We start from the raw sequence: 20,478 nt of genomic DNA, 5'->3' as shown, positions 1-20,478 counted from the left end.
CCTGGCGAGGACCAACTCCCAGATATATAGGAATAATAGGAAAATAAAATCAATAATACTGGCAATAATGAAAATAATAACCCACTGCTTGGAAACCATACTGTCCCCATGAGATCTATTATTCAAGGAGAATACAATCCCATGCAATACCGCCGCATAATGGAGATTCCACTGGAAAAGAGCTGAGTATAGGGAATGATCCAGGCATGAACAAACTGACAGGCTGTATTGTGTACTTGCGTACAAGCAGACCTACATCGGTGGGCTCAGGTAGATTGTATTAAAAATTAACGAGACATATCACAGCCTGACTCACACTTTGCCTTAAGAAAATTGCAGATAGCTATACCTCAATTATGGGGTACAGCTACAAGGTAAAATAATCATGGTGAAGGATTGGGTCGGTGGAAAAGATAGCCTATGTATAAAACAGTGTCAGGACTTGGGTCGTGGGGGCAACACGCTGGCCCTGTAAAAAGTGCCATAGCCAATATGTTGTAAGCTGCCCCCAAGTCTAAGGAGAAGGGCACCATGGACATCAAATAAATAAAATAAATCAATAAAATCTAACCCTCGCCCTCATGGAGCCAAATCACTTTCATGGTGTAAAAGCAAAAAGGGGGGGCTGCAAAATAGCTGTGGTTGTTAAGATAAGGGGAAACCAATAAAGATGATAACATTCTGCGCATAATGAGCACGCATGCCCACAACTAAGTAGAAAGCCCCAAAATTGTAAGAATGATATCAGCCCCGTGTGGAAGTATTTCTGTGAAAAGGGGTGTGTGTACAATGGAAGAACTCCCCCCGGAGATTAGAATGGCCCCCACCCTCCTTGTCTTTAGCAAATTACTCAAGACCCACCTTTATCGCCAGGCATGGGGGAACTGAGACATCCTCCCCCAGGCTTTTATATTTTATGTTTGGTATGTATGTGCTGTATGGTTTTAAATTGTTGGGGTTTTAGATATGTTTTATTTTAATATTAGATTTGTTTCACTGTTATATTGCTTTTGTATTACTGTTGTGAGCCACCCCGAGTCTTCGGAGAGGGGCAGCATACAAATCTAATAAATAATAATAATAATAATAATAATAATAATAATAATAATAAAGAAAACCACCACCAGACGAGGGTGAAAAGTCCCACGCAAACGGGTACAAACCTGCCTCAGACAAAACCCACACTAAACCTGAGAAAAAAATGGGAGCAAATGGACCATGAGACCCTCCCCCCCGATCTTCTTCCATGTTTATACGTCTTTCTGTGAGTTACAAGCTTGGCCTAACATAGGGGAAGGGGGTCAAAGGGAGACAAAGAACTCTTGCTCCCAGTGAGTGTCGAACTCGGAACCTCGGCATAACTAGAGGCGGTATTGCTGTATAAGTACCGCACGCTAACCGATTGCACCACAGCCTGGCCCCGTTACGCACCCCCCCAGCCGAGGAACTAGGAGGGGGGAGAAGGGAGACTCAGATGGCAAAGCCCACGCCTGAGGGCTGCACTCCTACCTCCTACCCCCCCCCAGGAGGTGTGTGTGTGTGAGCCACCTCGGGGCAGCAGACGGCCTGGGAGCCCGGCAGGCTGTCCATCCCTGCCGCTGATGTTCCAGGATGCTGATCTGGCTCCTGATGCCAGGGATCCAAGGTGGCAGAGCCCCGCCATGTGGGCTTTGCACTCCAAACCGCGGGGCCCAGCCACATGGGCTCTGCTACCACCTCATCGGCCAGCAAGCCTGACCGGCAGTATGATGCTGCAGAGCCCAGTGGACTCCATATGACTCCCGACTCTGGCACCTGTATGCCCGACCGGTGCCCAGGCTGTGGAGGCTGCCATGGGGCCTCTGCTTTGTTTTCCCCGCCGTCCTGTACCTACGAGCCAGGCCAGCGGCAGCATTCAAAGAGGAGGTGAGTGGGTGAGTGATGCTCCGTCCATCTTTATATGGGAGAAGCCACCCACCTCCGGAAAACACGTCATGCCCCTGCAACATGCTCGGGGTATGCTGGGAATGGGGGGGGGCGCATTATGAGCAGGCACCTCCTACACAAACCCCCAATTCCCTAACAATGCCGCCGACTCCGTCATACTCCCACCACCACCGCAAACGCCACCGGCCTCAAGGCAGTGAACGGTCCCTTCTGGGAGGTTTTCATCTTTGGTTTCATGCAACTCTGTAGCAATATAGTGGTGCTTTACATACAGTGCTACTCCAACTTCTCTTTTCTGGGGTTTTGTTTTTTTGTATCATATCAATATGTTCCAGTCATGAGTTTTGTCCCACTAAGTTTCTGTTACTCCAACTATGTCATATTTACCTTTGTGTATTAATAGTTTATGTTCACCCTGTTTGTTCCCCAGACTTTGAGCATTTGTATATAGGCACTTGAAATCTTTATGCCTGATTTTGGGTGCTCTTCCTATGTCTCCTATTTGGTGTTTGAGTTTGTCTTTCTTCCCATCCTTATTTAGTTATTTGCCTTGCTTTCTAGGGTTTTGTTGTTGTTTTTTGCTTGGAATTAGGCCCTGGAGATCCTAAAGATTGGTCACCTTCCCCCCTCAATTTTAGTTAAAAGGTCTCCTGATAGGTTGAGCCAATTCTTACTACTGTATGTTTCTTTAAGAAAATTTCTTACATTTTAAATATGTAATCTTGAAGACCTTTTCTAGAAAGGTCTTTTCTTTAGCTTTCCTTTGAAAAACTAGATGGTGTTTTTGTCTCAGTTACAGGAAATCCAGACTGAAATAATCTAGAAAAATTTACACCAGAATAAACCCATTAGCCTTTAAAGTGCCTGAGGATGCTGCTGTTGGGACTTGGCTCACTTTGTAAACCTGCTTACAGCCAGATAAGAAGAATGGGGGGAAGGAATAGATTGGAATGCAGGGGAGGCATAATGGGAGGGAAAATAATGCAAAAGAGCACTGAGAACCAAGGTCATCTGCTGAGAAAGTCTACTAGGTGGAAACTCCACGAGCAAAACAAATTGAACAGAACTGACCATACTGATTGGATGGAATAAAGGGGAACGTTTAAATATGCTGTTTGCATGTAAAAATGTTAGTATTGGCTTTGCTACTTCCGTATCCTTGTTAGCTCAGTAAATTATACTCTTGGTAATAAAAGTGTTCCAGGAATCTTTATTTGCTGTATGAATCATGTGGAAAGTTCACAGGTACAAAATATCAGACAATTTATGACAATACTTTTTTTTAGGATGCAAGAACCTCAATCAATTTTTTATAATAGTCACAGACTAGCACAATGCAAGCAAATATCTTCTGAATACTATCACAAATTACAGTTAGTCTCTTTTTTCTTAGTGCGATATCGTGTCTTTTCTATGGATCACAACATGCACAGGATGGACAAAACTGTGATTGTCGAGTTTCAGGTGAGAATTGTGTCTGCAATCCTGTATGATTAATATAGTGGCTGTTGATTCATTTTATAACCTAGTACCTGTGCTGTGTACTACGTTATAAGATGTAACCTTAAAAAACTCACCTGCTGGGTTGCATTTGCTCTCTATATTATGTCATCACACAGAAAATCTAATATTCCAGCTGGAAAAAATATGCAACAAGTATTTTTTTCAACACACCTGTTTTTTATTTCCTGGTGCCCAGACTCCACAAGGCATTGTTGTCAGTTCTAATCCAATCAACCCATCTTCATCCTTGATCCAGCCTTACAATTTATCAGAACATGCCAGGTAATTTAACATAGACATTATTCTAAGGCAACCTGTTTTGAAAACAAGGTTAAACTCTGATGGGGGAAAAACATTCAACTATTAAAGACTGGTTATAGCAGTGTTTCCCAACCTTGGCAACTTGAAAATATCTGGACTTCAACTCCCAGAATTCCCCAGCCAGCATTCGCTGGCTGGAGAATTCTGGGAGTTGAAGTCCAAATATCTTCAAGTTGCCAAGGTTGGGAAACACTGGGTTATAGAATAAAGCTGTATTGTATGTTCCCTTTTAATTTGCTTTTCAGATCGATTATTAAAGTAAGAAAAATCCAAGTTTGATATTTTGCATTTATCCATCACATTTCTATTTCCTCTTGGTTTTTTGGGGGTTTTTTGGAAATCCTGGAGCAGCATATTCTGTGAAATTGATTGGACAAATAATAGATGCAATTACATCACCACCATTTAAGTTCAATGAGTAAGAATAAATTAGTTAGAAATTAATGAGAATTAATTAAGAAATTAATGAGTTCCATGGGATTGTGGAGCACATAAATCAATTAAATTAAATTAGTTGCAGAAGTAAGAGTCACATTTCAGTTGCTACATATTTGAATCTGAAGATTTTTGAAACAGGCTTTTTCTTCATCTTTTACACCAAAGATATGCACCAAAGATCTATTCTATTCTAAAATGGGCCACGTGGAGACTCCTAGGAGTGGGTGAGCAGGGTTAGGCAGTCCTTGGAAAAACCTGTTCAGCGAACCCAATTAAAATTAACATCTGGTTCACCCAAAGCGGTCCAAACCACCCCTACTCCTAAATCTATTATTCTTTATTCTCTTTTGTAATAAAATGATTGTAAAGCCAAAGCAATGAAAAATCTCTTCTTTCTTTCTATAGTTTTGGGACATGGAAGGCTGTGGCTAAGTATGAACATTCACCAGAGGAGAGCTATACTGCATATTTTGATGTCAGAGAATATGGTAAGAAGGATCATTTCTGCTCAACATATATTTTTTTGGTCCTGGGTTTTATCTCCTTCAATAATCTCTCCTGGAAAGTTATGAGAGCCAATTTGGTCTAATGGTTAAGGTACCAGGCTAGAAAGTGGACTGAGTTCTACTATAGTCTTATCAATGAAAGCCAGCTGGATGGCCTTGGCCAGTCATTCTCTCTCAACTTCACAGGGTTTATTTATTTATTATTTATTTATTATTTGAATTTATAGACCGCCCTTCTCCAGTGGACTCAGGATAGTGTACAAAGACAAAACAAGATACAATATAAAACCCCAAAATATTAAAAAGCATTCATCCATCACTCATGCATTCCACTGATGCTCTACTGGCTGGAGCAAGATCTAATTGCTCAATGGCCGCAGGCCTGCCTACAAAGCTGTGTTTTTAAAGCCTTTTAAAAGGCTAGGAGGGTGAGGACAATATGAACCTCCAAGGGGAGTTGATTCCAGAGGGCGGAGAGCCTTCTCTGTTGAGGTCCCGGCCCTTTGGAACCAACTACTCCTGGAGCTCTGCATCACCACCACTCTCCTTGCCTTTCGAAAGGCATTAAAACACAGCTGTGCTGGCAAGCTTGGGGACTGTGAGTGACAGTTTTACTCTGGCCATTAGTATGAAAGAGGGATGATTGATTATTTTTTTATAGTGGATTCTTCGGAGAGGGGTGGCATAGAAATCCAATTAATAAATAATTGTATTTATTGTTACTGTGTCTATTTTATCCTTGTAATTCACCTGAATCCATGAGGAGAAGGGTGGCTTATAAATCTAAATGAATGAATGAGTGAGTGAGTGAGTGAGTGAGTGAGTGAGTGAGTGAATGAATGAATGAATGAATGAATGAATGAATGAATCGAATTAAACTCAGCAGATACATCCTCTGTCAGAGATAGATTTCTACCCTTTCACCTGTTTTTTTTTCTGTAGTGTTGCCAAGCTTTGAAGTCCGTCTGCAACCATCAGAGAAGTTTCTTTACATTGATGGCAATAAAAATTTCCAAGTGTCTATCTCTGCAAGGTGTGCTTGTTTATGAGTAACTAAAGCAATTTATTTTGGCACTGAGTGACATCTGCATGAAAAGGATTTTCCTTTGGATCATAATATTCAGAAAAATAAGATTTGGGTATTAGTCCTGATCTGAACATATTTACTTGAAATTTATTTCAAAAATACAATATTACAAAATAGTCTTTATTTAGCTTTATTAGTCTGAGTACTTATAAATAAGTTATGATATCAAACCCAATTATCACTTATAGCTTTAATACTACATCTTTTTAGTGTCAAGGGTAGGGTGGTAGCCCAGTCATAGAGAAGATCAGAGAGAGAGAGTAATCAAATTCAAGGAAATTATAATAATAAAAAATGTCCTAATCCCATTTTCCCACTACTTAGGAAATCACAAATATGTTACAAATTACAAATAAGCAATCTCTTCGTTATTTTAATGATTGATTTCAACTGTATTAAGGCTTTAATTGTGGTATCTTTTCTACTCTATACTTTTCATTTTTGCAAGCTATCTTGAGTATTGGAATGAAGAGAATGGTGAAGTACTGTATACATTTAGAAATCAGAAAATAAAATGGGCAAAGGATGAAGGAACAACCCCCACCTCAAATTCTCCTGCCCACCTTGAGCATCAGAAGAGACAAAGGCTTTGGAGGAAGAAGCCTGAATGAGTATAGCTGAGAAAATAAGGAGCAATGAGAAATTGGTCAATGCCCTCACTGATGTACCCCACTTGTGTCAAAGGAGATCAGTAGAAAAAGCAAAGATGTATAATTGTGTCATTACAGGTATTTTTATGGAAAGAAAGTGGAAGGTGTGGCCTTTGTCCTCTTTGGAGTGATAATAGATGATGTTAAAAAGAGCATTCCAGAGTCACTCACAAGAATTCCGGTAAAATGTAACAGGAATTTTTTGCATATAGGAGTGTGCTTGTGGGTTGTGTGCCAAATCTATTAGATAGAACAATTCCACTAGAAAGCTAAGCTACCATTATTGAGGTTGGCTATAGTAACAGAATTTTGCAAGCCTGGTTGTGAGAAGAGGAATGAAGGACTCTTCTTGTGAAATATTTCTGGACTCTCTCAATTGTGTTGATGTCAGATATGCAATGTGGGTTCCATACAGGCGAGCTGTATTCTAGGATTGGTCTGGCAAATGTTTTGTAAGCTCTTGTTAGCAGTTCAAAATTACCAGAGAAGAAGCTGTGAAGGATTAGGTTAACAACTCTTAAAGCCTTTTTGGCAATGTTGTTGCAATGGGCTCTAGGACTTAGGTCATTGAATATGAGTACTCCAAGGTCTTTGACAGTTTGAGGGTTATCAATGAGTTCAATTCCTCCAAGTTTATATTTAGTATTCTGATTCTTTTTACCAATGTGTAAGACAGCATTTAGTGGTGGAGATTTGAAGTTGCCAGGTTTTAGACCATTCTGCTACATGGTCAAGGTCTTTTTGAAGGGTAGCAGCATTGTCGGTGGTATTAAATAGTCTTTGAGTTTATTGTTAACAAAGTTGTAGAAGGCACGAGTAGACTTTGTCCGTGGAAGGTTTTCTTCTTGGATGATGTGATAATTGGTACATTCAGTCTTTATTTGGTGACACAAATTTTTATAGCGACTTTTAAAGTTTGAAACATGGCCTGCTTTATTTTTGTGCCAAAGAATTCTTTTTTTGGTTTGGAGCTTTCTTATTTTTATGAGTAATTTGCTTTTCTGAGTTTTGGTGAATATTAGTGGTTCGTATATTTTGGATTTCAAGTTAAAACATATTGTAGTGGTCTTCAGTAATGATGCAATCAGAGAAAATTGTGTGCAAGTCGAGAGGTGAGAGGTAGGCTTCGATGAGGTCATAATTGGCCTTTTTGAGGTTATAGTTGGTTGTCCTTTCGTTAAGATGGTTTTTGTGAGGGTGTATGTTTAGGTAAAAGTCAATCATGCTATGGTCACTGTTAGAAAAGGGTTCTTTTATTTGTAGTCCATAAATTGAGTGTAGACTGTTGCAGAAGATGAGGTGAAGACAATTGTTAAGTCTAGTGTTGTTAGTAATTAGTTGATCTGGTCCTAAGCTAGTAATGGCATTGTAAAGGGTTGAATGTATGGGTTCAGTGGAACATTCGTTTAGGATCCAATTTATATATGGAAGGTTTAAGTCTCCAAGCAATATAAGAGGATGAGGGTGGGAGCTTGCCCATGTTAGTAGTGAGGTTAGTTTGTTCGCGTATGTGATATCATAATCTGGAGCTCTATAACATAGAAAGAAGCGAAGTGTGGTATCTAAAGTCAGTTCACAGATGATGGTTTCAGGAAGATAAAGTTCTTGTTTAACTTGCACTTTTTTAAGGTTGAGTGATTTCTTGTAGAAAATTGCAACTCCACCTCCTCTGTGGGATTCACAGTTAGAACGGTAAACTTGATAGTCACTTACTGTGATAACGGAGTCTGGGAGGGATTCATTTAACCATGTTTCACAGATAAATATGACGTCGAATTTAGCAGTTTGTAGTAAGAGAAGGAGTTCAGGTATTTTATTAATGATGCTTCTTGAGTTCATCAGTTTATATTGGAGATTAGCAGTGGATGTTGTTGAGGAAGTAAGGGGCGTGCATACCTAGTCTTGGTTTATTGAGAGTTGGTTTTGAGTAGTGATGGATTGGAAGTTAGGATGGTTGTGGGCGATGGTGGTTTGAAGGTAGTAGCTAATGAGGGGTTGATCTTGGTTGAGGATAAGGGAGTGTGTAAGATGTTTTGGGCTTAAAACATTTTACCCCTTGCTGCTTTTGCCAAAGAGTTTGCATCACTCCATCAAGGTCATCTTCCTTATTCTACATTGTGGCAGACCAATTGATTTCCTTCCTTGTTTTTAATTATTTTTCATTTATTTACAGATTATTGAAGGGGATGGGGATGCAACACTAGAAAGACATACACTACGTTCCCGATTTCCAAATCTCAATGAGCTTGTTGGGAATACTCTGTATGTATCTGTAACCGTGATAACAGAATCAGGTGAGCAGGGATGGGAGAAGAGAATAAATTCTTTCTTTGAATACAAACACTTTAAAAATTAACAGACTACAATATTAAATACCAGGGACTGAAAATATTCCAATCCCAGCAATGAAACAATAAAGCAAAAAATTCCAAAGGCCTAGGATCTAGCATCAAGTCAAATTGTACTTCAAATCTCTACTACTTAATTACTAAAACTTAATGACCCTCCTGAACCAGAATTACCAATAAACAAACAAGTAAAGCTATTCTGAAAAAGTATTTCAGCCTGTATCAACATTTACCAAACCTTTTTCAGTATTCCAAACCTTGCAACATTTTTCACCTACACGATCATCTGGAAGTCCAGTTGTCTTTCAGCCAATATTCCTTCCTACCATCATTTCTCATTATAACATTTTACTGTCTATTTCAACTCAATTGAGCAATTAATAACTCAGGCATTAGTCAGGCATTGTATAACTTTAGATAAATTATACTATTATTTGACTTTTATTAATCTGATACTTTACTGGTATGATTGATCACTTGACTTGGTTAGGTAATATTAATTAACTATATATTAATTACTTTAATTAATTAACTGGATATTCATGTTTGATTGTTGATATTAATTGATTATTAATACTAATTAATTGCATTATTTATTGATAATAATTAATTGGCTTGATTAGACTGATTGATTATTATACTGGCTGATTAGACTGATTATTGATATTTATCAACTAACTTGATTAGCTATTGATATTAATTAATTCATCTGATGAATTATTGTTACTAACCAACAAATCTGTTAGCCACTATTTTGATCTTTTGTCAACCATTATTTGATTATTAACCATGCCAAGCGAAAAATTAAAAAACCTCAACAATCAAACATCCTGAAATGGAAGATACCTCTACCAAAGATGATATATGCTACAAATGTAACAAAACCACCAAAGAGAAAGAAGAATGCAATAAATGCCGCATATGCCCAATTTATGTCCACAATAACTGCCTGGAAATAAACAAAAAGGTAACCAATTTCCTACAAAAAGCTACCACATTTCTTCATTTCTGTCCATCATGTCTACCTAAACTGAATGATCTAATTACCATGTCTAATAAATTCCAAACCCTAGAAACAACCATAACATCACAAAAAGAATACATAGATTCCATGGAAGCACACAGTGAAGGACACATAGAAGAATGCTTCGCATGTTTGGATAAAAAAAAATATAGCACAGATAAATGGAAATTCAAATGCTCAAAATCATACTCCAATACAACAATAAAAAATATAAAAATCAAATAAATAAATAAACTACCTCAATCACTAGCTGAACAACCACTACCTCAACCACATGCTCACCCACAGCAACCACTACCTCAACAATCTACCAACTATCCAAACAATAAATCCTTACTCATCAAAGACACCCTTGAACAGGAACAAAAACATAATAATGCTATTCTATTTGGGCTTGAAGTCACAAATGAACCTGATATATATCAGGTTCGCAATATTATTGCATCAAAATTTCTTGCTGAAGAAATCATTGAAGTTTCTAGAGATGGCCCTGAGTTTAAATATAGTGATGGTTCAGTGGCCCCTCAAATCTGTAGAGTAATTTGCAAAAATTAACTCAGCAAACGAAAATTCATTTTCTACTATTAACTCTATTAACAGAAATGATTCCAACCCAAAAAAAATTCACTCAAAGCCTGACTTATCCATATTACAATGAATCCAATCCTGCAAACTCCGAGCAGATCTCAAAAAACGTCAAGACCAAGGACAAACTGACTTGTACATTGACTACCGTACTGGCTGCATCAAAACTAAGACCCACAATCCACCATCCAACCATCCAACCACCATCACCCAAAACCATTCTAACTTCCAATCTACCTTCAACTGAAACCAACCGCCCATGAACCAAAACTAGCTATGCACCCCGCCTTACTTCCTCAATATCAACCTCTGATAATCTTAAATGCAAACTAATGAATTCAAGAAGCATTATTAACAAAATACCTGAACTCCTCTTACTAAAAACTTCTAAATTCAACATTATATTTATCTGTGAAACATGGCTAAATGCATCCTTTCTCAACTACATTATCACAGTAAGAGACTATATCGAGTCTACGGAGAGGGGTGGCATACAAATCTAATAAATAATAATAATAAATAATAATAATAATCATGTTTATTGATCTGGTCATGTAACCTGTAGAGGAAGTGGAGTTGCAATCTTCTATAAGAAATCACTGAACCTGGGAGAGGGGCATGGCCAAATGCTGTGGTGGGATGGAGTTCTCCGTGCTCTGCGGGAACCTAGAATTACTGTTGTCTGTGGAGGGGGTCCGGTTCTTATGGAACTGACCCCAGAAGTCCCCTGGAGGGGCAGGGAAGAAGAGGGACACCGCTGGGTTCTGTTTGGGGTTGGCATATCCCACAGGAACCCAGCCCAGAGCCCTCAGCTGAGAACAAGCTGTTCCAGCCATTTTAGCCATGGCGGCCATGCATCGAAAGGATCATTTTGTGTATTGAGGGTTGTCATCTGGAGATAGAAGATATAAGCACTGTGCAGGAGAGACAGATATGGAGGAATTATTACAAGGTTGGTGACTTTTGCTGATAGAAGTGACTTTTAAAGCAACTTAAAACTTAAAGGGGAAAGAACAAAGGGACCGGACAAACAAATGTTTTCGGTACATTCAATATCATCTGTATTGTCAGTATATTCATAATATATTGACAATAGTGATGATATTGAATGTACTGAAAACAGTAATAGTAATAAAGGGTGAAAAGTGAATACAAAAAAGAAGGGATTGACAATTTTACTTATAAGATTCAAAGACGTTTTGTGAGAGGGGGAAGAGGGATAGAGAGGGAGAACAGCCAGAGAGATAAAAGGTTGTGGCAATGCAGAAAATTTAAGTATAAAGAACTCTGGGTGTTGAAATGCCAGAAGAGACATCTAGAGAAATGGTTTCGGCCAGCAGGGAGGTGAAACAGAGCTGGGTCCAGGAGATTGTCAATGCTTCTCTGAGGGGGGGGGGTCCTTCCCAGCTCCCCACAGGGAGGCACTTGTGTGCCCCCTCCTCAAGAAGCCTTCCCTGGACCCAGCCATACTTAATAACTACCATCGTCTCCAACCTTCTCTTTATGGGGAAGGTTGTAGACAAGGTGGTGTCACTCCAGCTCCAGCAGTCCTTGGAAGAAGCCGATTATCTAGGTCCTCAGTAATCAGGATTCAGGCCCAGCTACAGCACGGAAACTGCTTTGGTCACGCTGATGGATGATCTCTGGTGGGCCCGTGATAGGGGTTTATCCTCTATCCTAGTGCTTCTTGACCTCTCAGCGGCTTTTGATACCATCGACCATGGTATCCTTCTGCAACGGCTGGAGGGTTTGGGAGGCACTGTTTTATGGTGGTTCTCCTCCTACCTCTCCAGTTGGTCGCAGTTGGTGTTAGTGGAGGGTCAGAGGTTGACCTCGAGGTTTCTCCCTTGTGGAGTTCCTCAGGGGTCAGTCCTCTCCCCCTGATATTTAATATCTACATGAAACCGTTGGGTGAGATCATCCAAGGACATGGAGTGAGGTGTCATCAGCACGCTGATGACACCCAGTTGTGGGTGATGACACCCAGTTGTGCATCTCTATTCTGTGTCCACTCAGTGTAGCAGTGGAAGTGATGTACCAGTGCCTGGAGGCTGTTAGGGTCTGGATGAGTGTCAACAGGCTCAAACTCAATCCTGACAAGACGGAGTGGATTTTGCCTCCTAGGGACAATCCCATATGTCCATCCATTACCCTGGGGGGGGGAATTATTGACCCCCCTCAAAGAGGGTTTGCAACTTGGGCATCCTCCTCGATCCATAGCTGACTTTAGAATATCACCTGTGGCAAGGAAGGCGTTTGCCCAGGTTTACCCTATTTGGCCCTATTTGGACAGGAAGTCCCTGCTCACAGTCACTCATACCTTTATCACCTCGAGATTCAACTACTGCAACGCTCTCTACATGGGGCTGCCTCTGAAGAGTGCATTAGATCTCTGCCTTTTCTCTATATCAGAAGTTATTTCTCCATTTGTAAATCAGTCATTTATAAATTTGCATTTAGTCATCTCTTTGAAATGCTTTAAAATCTCTGGAAAATATTGAACTTCTATCAGGGGCATAACTGGAGAAAAGTTACAATGCTAATATTTCACATCACTTTTGTCAAATTTCAATTTTCAATTTCAATTTTTTTTGTTATTGGTCAATTTTCTTCAAGCAGTTTTAAATGTATAGTCTTGTGTGGAAATACATTCAGGCTTTATTTTTGAAGCATTTTAAGGGAAACAGTATGTCTGGCCTCAAAGACACAAAATAAAACAATGTATTAATAAATCTCCACTTCACATCTTCTGAAGTTTTAATATGTTAATTTTATATTTATAAACGATCACCTTCCACCTTAAAGAGCCTCGGTGGCACAGTGGTTAGAGTGCAGTACTGCAAGTTTCTTCTGATCACCAAGTGCCAGCAGTTTGGCAGGCTCAAGGTTGACTCAGGCTTCCATCCTTCCAAGGTCAGTAAAATGAGACCTGGATTGTTATGCTGACTCTCTATAAACAACTTAGAGAGGCCTGTAAAGCACTGTGAAGCGGTATATAAATCTAAATGCTATTGCTATTAATTTTTCTAACTTCTTAAGACCATGACAGGATAATAAAACTTACAATCAGCACATAATATGATGCAACGTTGTTTTCTACAAAGAAAAGGTATAGGAGGGGGAGAAAACATTGATAGAGAATCCGTGGTGGGCTGCTAGCCGGAACACCTAATTGGGCTCACCTCTGCAGCTCTGGAGCGGAATTATGCTTCCATGGAATTATGCTGTGTTCTGGTGACGTTTTTTGCTTCCATGGATATACGGAAGCAAAAACCTGACTGGAACGCTGCGTCAGCGTGCACAATTTTGCTACCTGCACAGGCGTGGAAGCATAATTCTGCTCAAACTCATGGTACCTCCAGAGCTGCAGAGGCAAGCCCAATTAGACGTTCCGGCTACCAGCCCACCACTGGAGAGAACGTGCACACCCTGAAAGTACTGGGTTTATTAGTTTGAAAGTAATAGTGTTTGAAACTAATAGTCAGGATTTTTCTCTGCATTTCTCAGCTTGATTTCCTATTTTAAGTTGCATTCCTTCTTTTTGTTTTGCAGGCAGTGATATGGTAGTGACTGAACTAAGCAGCATTCATATTGTGACATCTCCCTATCAGATCTTCTTCACAAAAACTCCCAAATATTTCAAGCCAGGAATGCCATATGAACTGATGGTAATAGAAACTGAGGTCTCCTATTTTGTCAAAGAACCACCTCAGAAATATCTTCACCCACTTTATTGGGTTTCTGAAGAACTGTCCATTGTTCAAGATCATGTGGAGGCTTAAGCTTATTTCTGGGTTGACTCTGTCAGTGTAAATTGATGGATTGATTGGTATTTATACATTGGATGTTTTGCTGTAATGTATCTGCATAGAACAAGGGTTTCAAATTCAGGGCCCGTCGGCCAGATCCGGCCCATGAGGTGTTTAGATCTGGCCCATTGGGACACCCTGGAAACAGCGGACTGGCCCGTAGTTCCTCTGCCAGCGAAAACGGAGCTCAGGAGAGCAGTGTACAGTCCTCCCAAGGACTGTTTTCATTGGCAGAGGGCTGCAGGAGGCCCAATCAAGTTTAACACCCCATGTCATAGAAGATACAGTATAAATTATAAAACAGCTGTAGTAAATCAATTTCTGAGCTGTCCAGAATCATTTTGAGTGAGTTAGGCAGCAATATAAATCGTTTTAATAACTAATAGTTGAGTAAACAGAGTTAAATTGTGAGCCGCCCCGAGTCTACGGAGAGGGGCGGCATACAAATCTAATTAATAATAATAATAATAATAATAATAATAATCAGAGGAAGCTGCCATGTTCCATGCTGAATCACCTCTTCTGGATTGTTTTAGGTGTATGTTATCAACCCCGATGGCTCACCAGCTGCCAATGTACCAGTGATTGGTACATCAGATGCCATTCATTCTGAGGGAATCACTTTAAGCGATGGGACTGCTAAGCTCATCCTGAACACACCGCTGAACCTTCAAAGCCTACCGATCACTGTAAGTCACTCTGACATTCTGTTAAATCCCATTCAGTATGGTGATGAGAGGGAGAGGGAATGTCGTGAGGGGGTGGATTCCCAGGGTGGAAAGGAGCACTGCAAATGAATAAGTGGCAACTCAATCTGGATGCTTTGTGTGAGAGAAATAGGGTGAAGGCAGCCCCTCCCTAATGGTTCTCAGCATTGGATTAAAACTTTTTTTTTTACTACAGGCTCTGCGGGCATGGTATGGTGGGTGTAGTGTGGCTTGGTGGGTGTGGCAGGGGAAGGATACTATAAAATCTTCATTCCCACCCCATTCCAAGGGAAAGGTTACTGCAAAATCTCAATTTTCTTCCAGTTTGCTGGAACTTGAGAGGCAGAGAATATTTGCTTGCTTGCTTGCTTGCTTGCTTGCTTGCTTGCTTGCTTGCTTGCTTGCTTGCTTGCTTGCTTGCTTGCTTGCTTGCTTGCTTGCTTGCTTGCTTGCTTGCTTGCTTGCTTGCTTGCTTGCTTGCTTGCTTGCTTGCTTATGTTGGAAGGGACCTTGTAGATCATCTAGTCCAACTCCCTGCTCAACCAGGAGACCTACACCACCCCAGACAAATGGCAGTCCAATCTCTTCTTGAAAATCCCAAGTGTTGGACCGTTCCCAACCTCCATAGGCAAACCGTTCCACTGGTTGATCGCTCTCACCATTAGAAAATTCCTCCTTATTTCCAGATTGAATCTCTCTTTGGTCAGCTTCCATCTGTTGTTCCATGTCTGGCTTTTTGGTGCTTTGGTAAACAACCTGACCCCCTCTTGTGGCAGCCCTTCAAGTATTGGAAGACTGCTGTCATGTTTCCCCTGGTCCTTCTATTCGCTAGACTATCCATGTGCAGTTCCTGCAACCTCTCTGTGTATGTTTTACTTTCCAGTCCCCTTATCAGCCTGGTTGCTCTCTTCTGTACCTTCTGTAGTGTTTCAATGTCTTTTTGTAATGTGGTGACAAAAACTGAAAGCAGTACTCTAGGGTTTATAGAGTGGTATTAGTATCTCCCTAGCTTTAGAAAGTATACCTCTGTTGATGCAATTTAGGATTGTATTGGCTTTCTTGGCTGCTGCTGCACATTTAGTTGGTTGTCCACCAAGACTCCAAAATCTATTATAATATAATATCATATCATATAATATATCATATAATCATATATTATTTATTATTTTGATTTCTAGGCCACCCTTCTCTGAAGACTCATGACGGCTTACAACATAAATAAATACAAAAACATAGCATGGTAGAAATCAAAGTTAAACTAGACCAAATCCAAATGTGACAATCTTAAAAACCCATGTCTTAAAACCATTCACTCATAATCATACATATCTCAGTCATAACATGGGCTGGAGCAGAATGTTCAGCAGCCCCAAGCCTGCCGGCAAAGATGTGTCTTCAGTAACTTCCAAAAGGCCAGGAGGGTGGGGGCAGTGCAAATCTCTGGGAGCAGTTGATTCCAAATGGCTGGAGCTTCCATAGAGAAGGCTCTTCCCTTAGGGCCCGCCAGCTGGCATTGCTTGCTACTTGAGGCAAAAGATGGTCCCGTAGGTAATCTGGTCCTAAGATATAACATAGCATAGCATAGCATAGCATAGCATAGCATAGCACAGCACAACACAACACAACACAACACAACATTCTTCTTTCTCTTTCTTTCTTTTACTGTTTTCTTTCTTTTCTCTCTCTCTCTCTCTTCTTTCCTTCCTTTCCCTCCCCTTTCCTTTCCTTTCTTCTGTTCCTTTACTCCCTCCCTCTCTCTCCCTCCCTCCCTTCCTTCCTTCCTCACTTCTTTTATCTCGGTGATGGGAGAAGCTTTATTTGTTCTCCCACCACCCAGAGAAAGGAAACACGTGATTCACTCTGATAGGGCAGGCAGCCCAGCAGCAGCACGTCCAGATGGGGCAGAGGCAGGACGGTGTGGAACACAGTTCCACCAGCGGAAATGAAGATGCATGCCCAATTCCAGCTGATCGGCAGCTGTCACTTCCTGAATTACTGTTCTCGGCTCGGCTCCCCTTTTTTTCCTATGCTGCTGCTGCTGCATCTGCGCTCCTTGCTTTTTAACTCTTTCCTCCTTCCTGGCCTAGGACGAGCTTCCTTCTCTCCTGCTCGGCTCGCCTCCAGCCTCCTGCGGCCACCTCCTGTCTGAGGTACAAGCAGAAGGCATGGGTAGAAGCGGTGTTGGCAGCATTTATGATTCTGGCAGCACCTGTTCACCTAGTTATCCAGCCTGAGGTGGGGGGGGTTGATGTAGGAAGGAGATCACAGGCAATGTGAAGTAAAATTGTAATCCCAGCGAGTGACACAGGTAAGGTTGTAAATCAAGGACTTATCTTTATCTTTATTTAGATATGTATGCCGCCCCTTTCCGCAGACTCGGGGCGGCTCACAGCAAAGTGGAAAAAACAGTTTATAACAAATATAAATTTCTACTAAAAACATTTCAAAAACCCCATTTTCTAAACACGCATACATACACACATACCATTCATAAATTGTATATGCCCGGGGGAGATGTCTCAGTTCCCCCATGCCTGATGACACAGGTGGGTCTTAAGAAGTTTACGAAAGGCAAGGAGAGTTGGGGCAGTTCTAATCTCCGGGGGGAGTTGGTTCCAGAGGGCCGGGGCCACCACAGAGAAGGCTCTTCCCCTGGGGCCCACCAACCGACATCGTTTAGTTGACGGGACCCGGAGAAGGCCCACTAGGTGGGACCTAATCGGTCGCTGGGATTCGTGCGGCAGCAAGCGGTCTCGGAGATATTCTGGTCCAATGCCATGAAGGGCTTTAAAGGTCATAACCAACACTTTGAATTGTGACCGGAAGTTGATCGGCAACCAATGCAGACTGCGGAGTGTTGGTGAAACATGGGCATACCTAGGTAGGCCCATGACTGCTCTCGCAGCTGCATTCTGAAGTTTCCGAACACTTTTCAAAGGTCAGCCCCATGTAGAGAGCATTACAGTAGTCGAACCTCGAGGTGATGAGGGCATGAGTGACTGTGAGCAGTGAGTCCCGGTCCAGATAGGGCCGCAACTGGTGCACCAGGCGAACCTGGGCAAACGCCCCCCTCGCCACAGCTGAAAGATGGTTCTCTAATGTGAGTTGTGGATCGAGGAGGATGCCCAAGTTGCGGACCCTCTCTGAGGGGGTCAATAGTTCCCCCCCCAGGGTAATGGAAGGACAGATGGAATTGTCCTTGGGAGGCAAAACCCACAGCCACTCCGTCTTATCCGGGTTGAGTTTGAGTCTGTTGACACCCATCCAGGCCCCAACAGCCTCCAGACACCGGCACATCACTTCCACTGCTTCGTTGACTGGACATGGGGTGGAGATGTAAAGCTGGGTATCATCAGCGTACTGATGATACCTCACCCCATGCCCTTGGATGATCTCACCCAGCGGTTTCATGTAGATATTGAATAGCAGGGGGGAGAGGACCGACCCCTGAGGCACCCCACAAGGGAGAGACCTCGGAGTCGACCTCTGACCCCCCACTAACACCGACTGCGACCGACCGGAGAGGTAGGAGGAGAACCACTGGAGAACAGTGCCTCCCACCCCCAACCCCTCCAGCCGGTGCAGAAGGATACCATGGTTGATGGTATCAAAAGCCGCTGAGAGGTCAAGAAGCACCAGGACAGAGGATAAACCCATGTCCCGGGCCCACCAGAGATCATCCATTAACGCGACCAAAGCAGTTTCCGTGCTGTAACCGGGCCTGAAACCCGACTGCTGGGGACCTAGATAATCGGCTTCTTCCAAGGATCGCTGGAGCTGGAGTGCCACCACCTTCTCGACAACCTTCCCCATAAAGGGAAGGTTGGAGACTGGCCGGTAGTTATTAAGTACGGCTGGGTCCAGGGAAGGCTTCTTGAGGAGGGGGCGCACGAGCACCTCTTTATAGGATGATGGAAAGGACCCACTCCCCAAGGAAGCATTAATAATCTCCTGGACACAGCTCCGTGTCACCTCCCTGCTGGCCAAAACCAGCCAGGAGGGACACGGATCCAGTAAACAGGTGGCGGAACTCACAGCTCCAATGGCCTTGTCCACTTCATCAGGTGTCACCAGATCAAACTCTTCCCAGACATGTGGACAAGTATGGGCCCCAGTCACCTCAACTCACTCGTTGTCAGCCAACTCTGTTTTCCAATTGGAGTCGAGGTCCGCCCGGATCTGAGCGATTTTATCAGCGAAAAATGTATTAAAGTCCTCGGCACTACTCTGTAACGGCTCCCCAACTCCCCTCTGATTAAGAAGGGAGCGGGTCACCCTAAACAGAGCGGCCGGGCGGGATTCCACTGATGCAATCAAGGCGGCATGATACGCGCATCTTGCCACCTTGAGCGCCACTTTGTAAGTCTTAATAAAAGCTCTTACAAGTGTTTGATCAAATTCAGACCTACTCTTCCTCCATTGCTTCTCTAGATGTCTCTTTTGGCGTTTCAACTCCCGGAGCTCCTCGTTGAACCATGGAGCTCTACGGGGTCTAGCGCCACGGAGAGGTCGCAAAGGCGCAATCCGATCAAGAGCCTCCGCTGCAGCCTTGTTCCAGGCTTCCGCAAGAGACTCTGCCGAACTGTGGACGAGTGCATCTGGAATAACCCCAAGCGCTGTCTGAAAGCCCTCTGGGTCCATCAGGCGTCTAGGGCGGAACATCTTAATTGGTTCCGCCTCCCTGCGGGGAAGGATTGGAGCCAGGAAATCAAGCCGTAGTAGAAAATGGTCTGACCATGACAAAGGCAGTGCTTCTAAGCCCCTTAGTCTCAGACCATTACTCAGTTGCTCAGAGAGGAATACCATGTCAGGTGCGTGTCCTCCCTCGTGAGTCGGACCCTGAACTACTTGAGTCAGGTCCATGGCTGTCATGGTGGCCATGAACTCCTGTGCCAACCCAGAGGTTTCGCCGAGTGATGGCAGGTTGAAGTCCCCCAAGACAATAAGTCTGGGGAACTCCACCGCCAACCGGGCTACCTCCTCGAGTAGCACAGGTAGGGCTTTTGACACGCAGCTGGGAGGCAGGTACGGGAGAAATAAGCCCACCTGAACCCCTAAGTCCAACTTCATCAAGAGAGACTCGCAACCCGCAATCTCTGGAGCAATGAGTCTACGTAGGCAAAAACTCTCCCTGGCAACAATAGCCACTCCTCCCCCCCTTCCCTGGGGTCGAGGTTGATGCCATACCTGAAACCTGGCTGGGCAGATTTCAGAGAGAGGAACTCCTCCCTCCGGGCCCAGCCAGGTTTCAGTAATACATGCCAGGTCGGCCTCCTCATCCAGGATCAAATTCCGGATGAGGAGACCACCGACCACCGACCTGGCATTGAGCAGCAGCAACCTGAGCCCAGGGCCAGAATTACACTCATCACCAGTGTCCAAGGTTGGGCTCACGGAGCCAGAACAAAGGATCGTTATTAAGCAACGGTCCCTCATTCCCCTGGAACGGCTAACTCTGTGGCCCCCGCCATATCTGCCTTAACAGTTCACTTGAACGATAATGATCGTTCAAGCCACTCCCACGTGATCCCATGGGCAGCAAGCCACTCCTATTCAATCACATGACCATTAAGC

The 20,478-nt window shown here is 42.8% G+C and overlaps 1 protein-coding gene across 2 annotated transcripts in view; it reads left to right on the top strand.

The window, feature by feature from the left end:
- Nucleotides 1-20,478, top strand: part of LOC139161885 (A.superbus venom factor 1-like) — a 100,723-nt gene that overhangs the window by 24,040 nt on the left and 56,205 nt on the right. For both annotated transcript variants that reach the window (XM_070741581.1, XM_070741580.1), the window contains exons 4-11: nt 3,320-3,390; nt 3,626-3,711; nt 4,594-4,676; nt 5,637-5,727; nt 6,510-6,612; nt 8,605-8,725; nt 13,941-14,056; nt 14,734-14,886. In XM_070741581.1, coding sequence (XP_070597682.1) covers nt 3,320-3,390; nt 3,626-3,711; nt 4,594-4,676; nt 5,637-5,727; nt 6,510-6,612; nt 8,605-8,725; nt 13,941-14,056; nt 14,734-14,886 — 824 coding nt within the window. The remainder of the gene's footprint in view (nt 1-3,319; nt 3,391-3,625; nt 3,712-4,593; nt 4,677-5,636; nt 5,728-6,509; nt 6,613-8,604; nt 8,726-13,940; nt 14,057-14,733; nt 14,887-20,478) is intronic.

The sequence above is a fragment of the Erythrolamprus reginae genome, chromosome 2 (assembly GCF_031021105.1).
Source record: "Erythrolamprus reginae isolate rEryReg1 chromosome 2, rEryReg1.hap1, whole genome shotgun sequence".
NCBI classification, from domain to species: Eukaryota; Metazoa; Chordata; class Lepidosauria; order Squamata; family Dipsadidae; genus Erythrolamprus; species Erythrolamprus reginae.
Note: the sequence above shows the minus strand (reverse complement) of the source record. Positions and strands in the feature narration are given on the sequence as shown.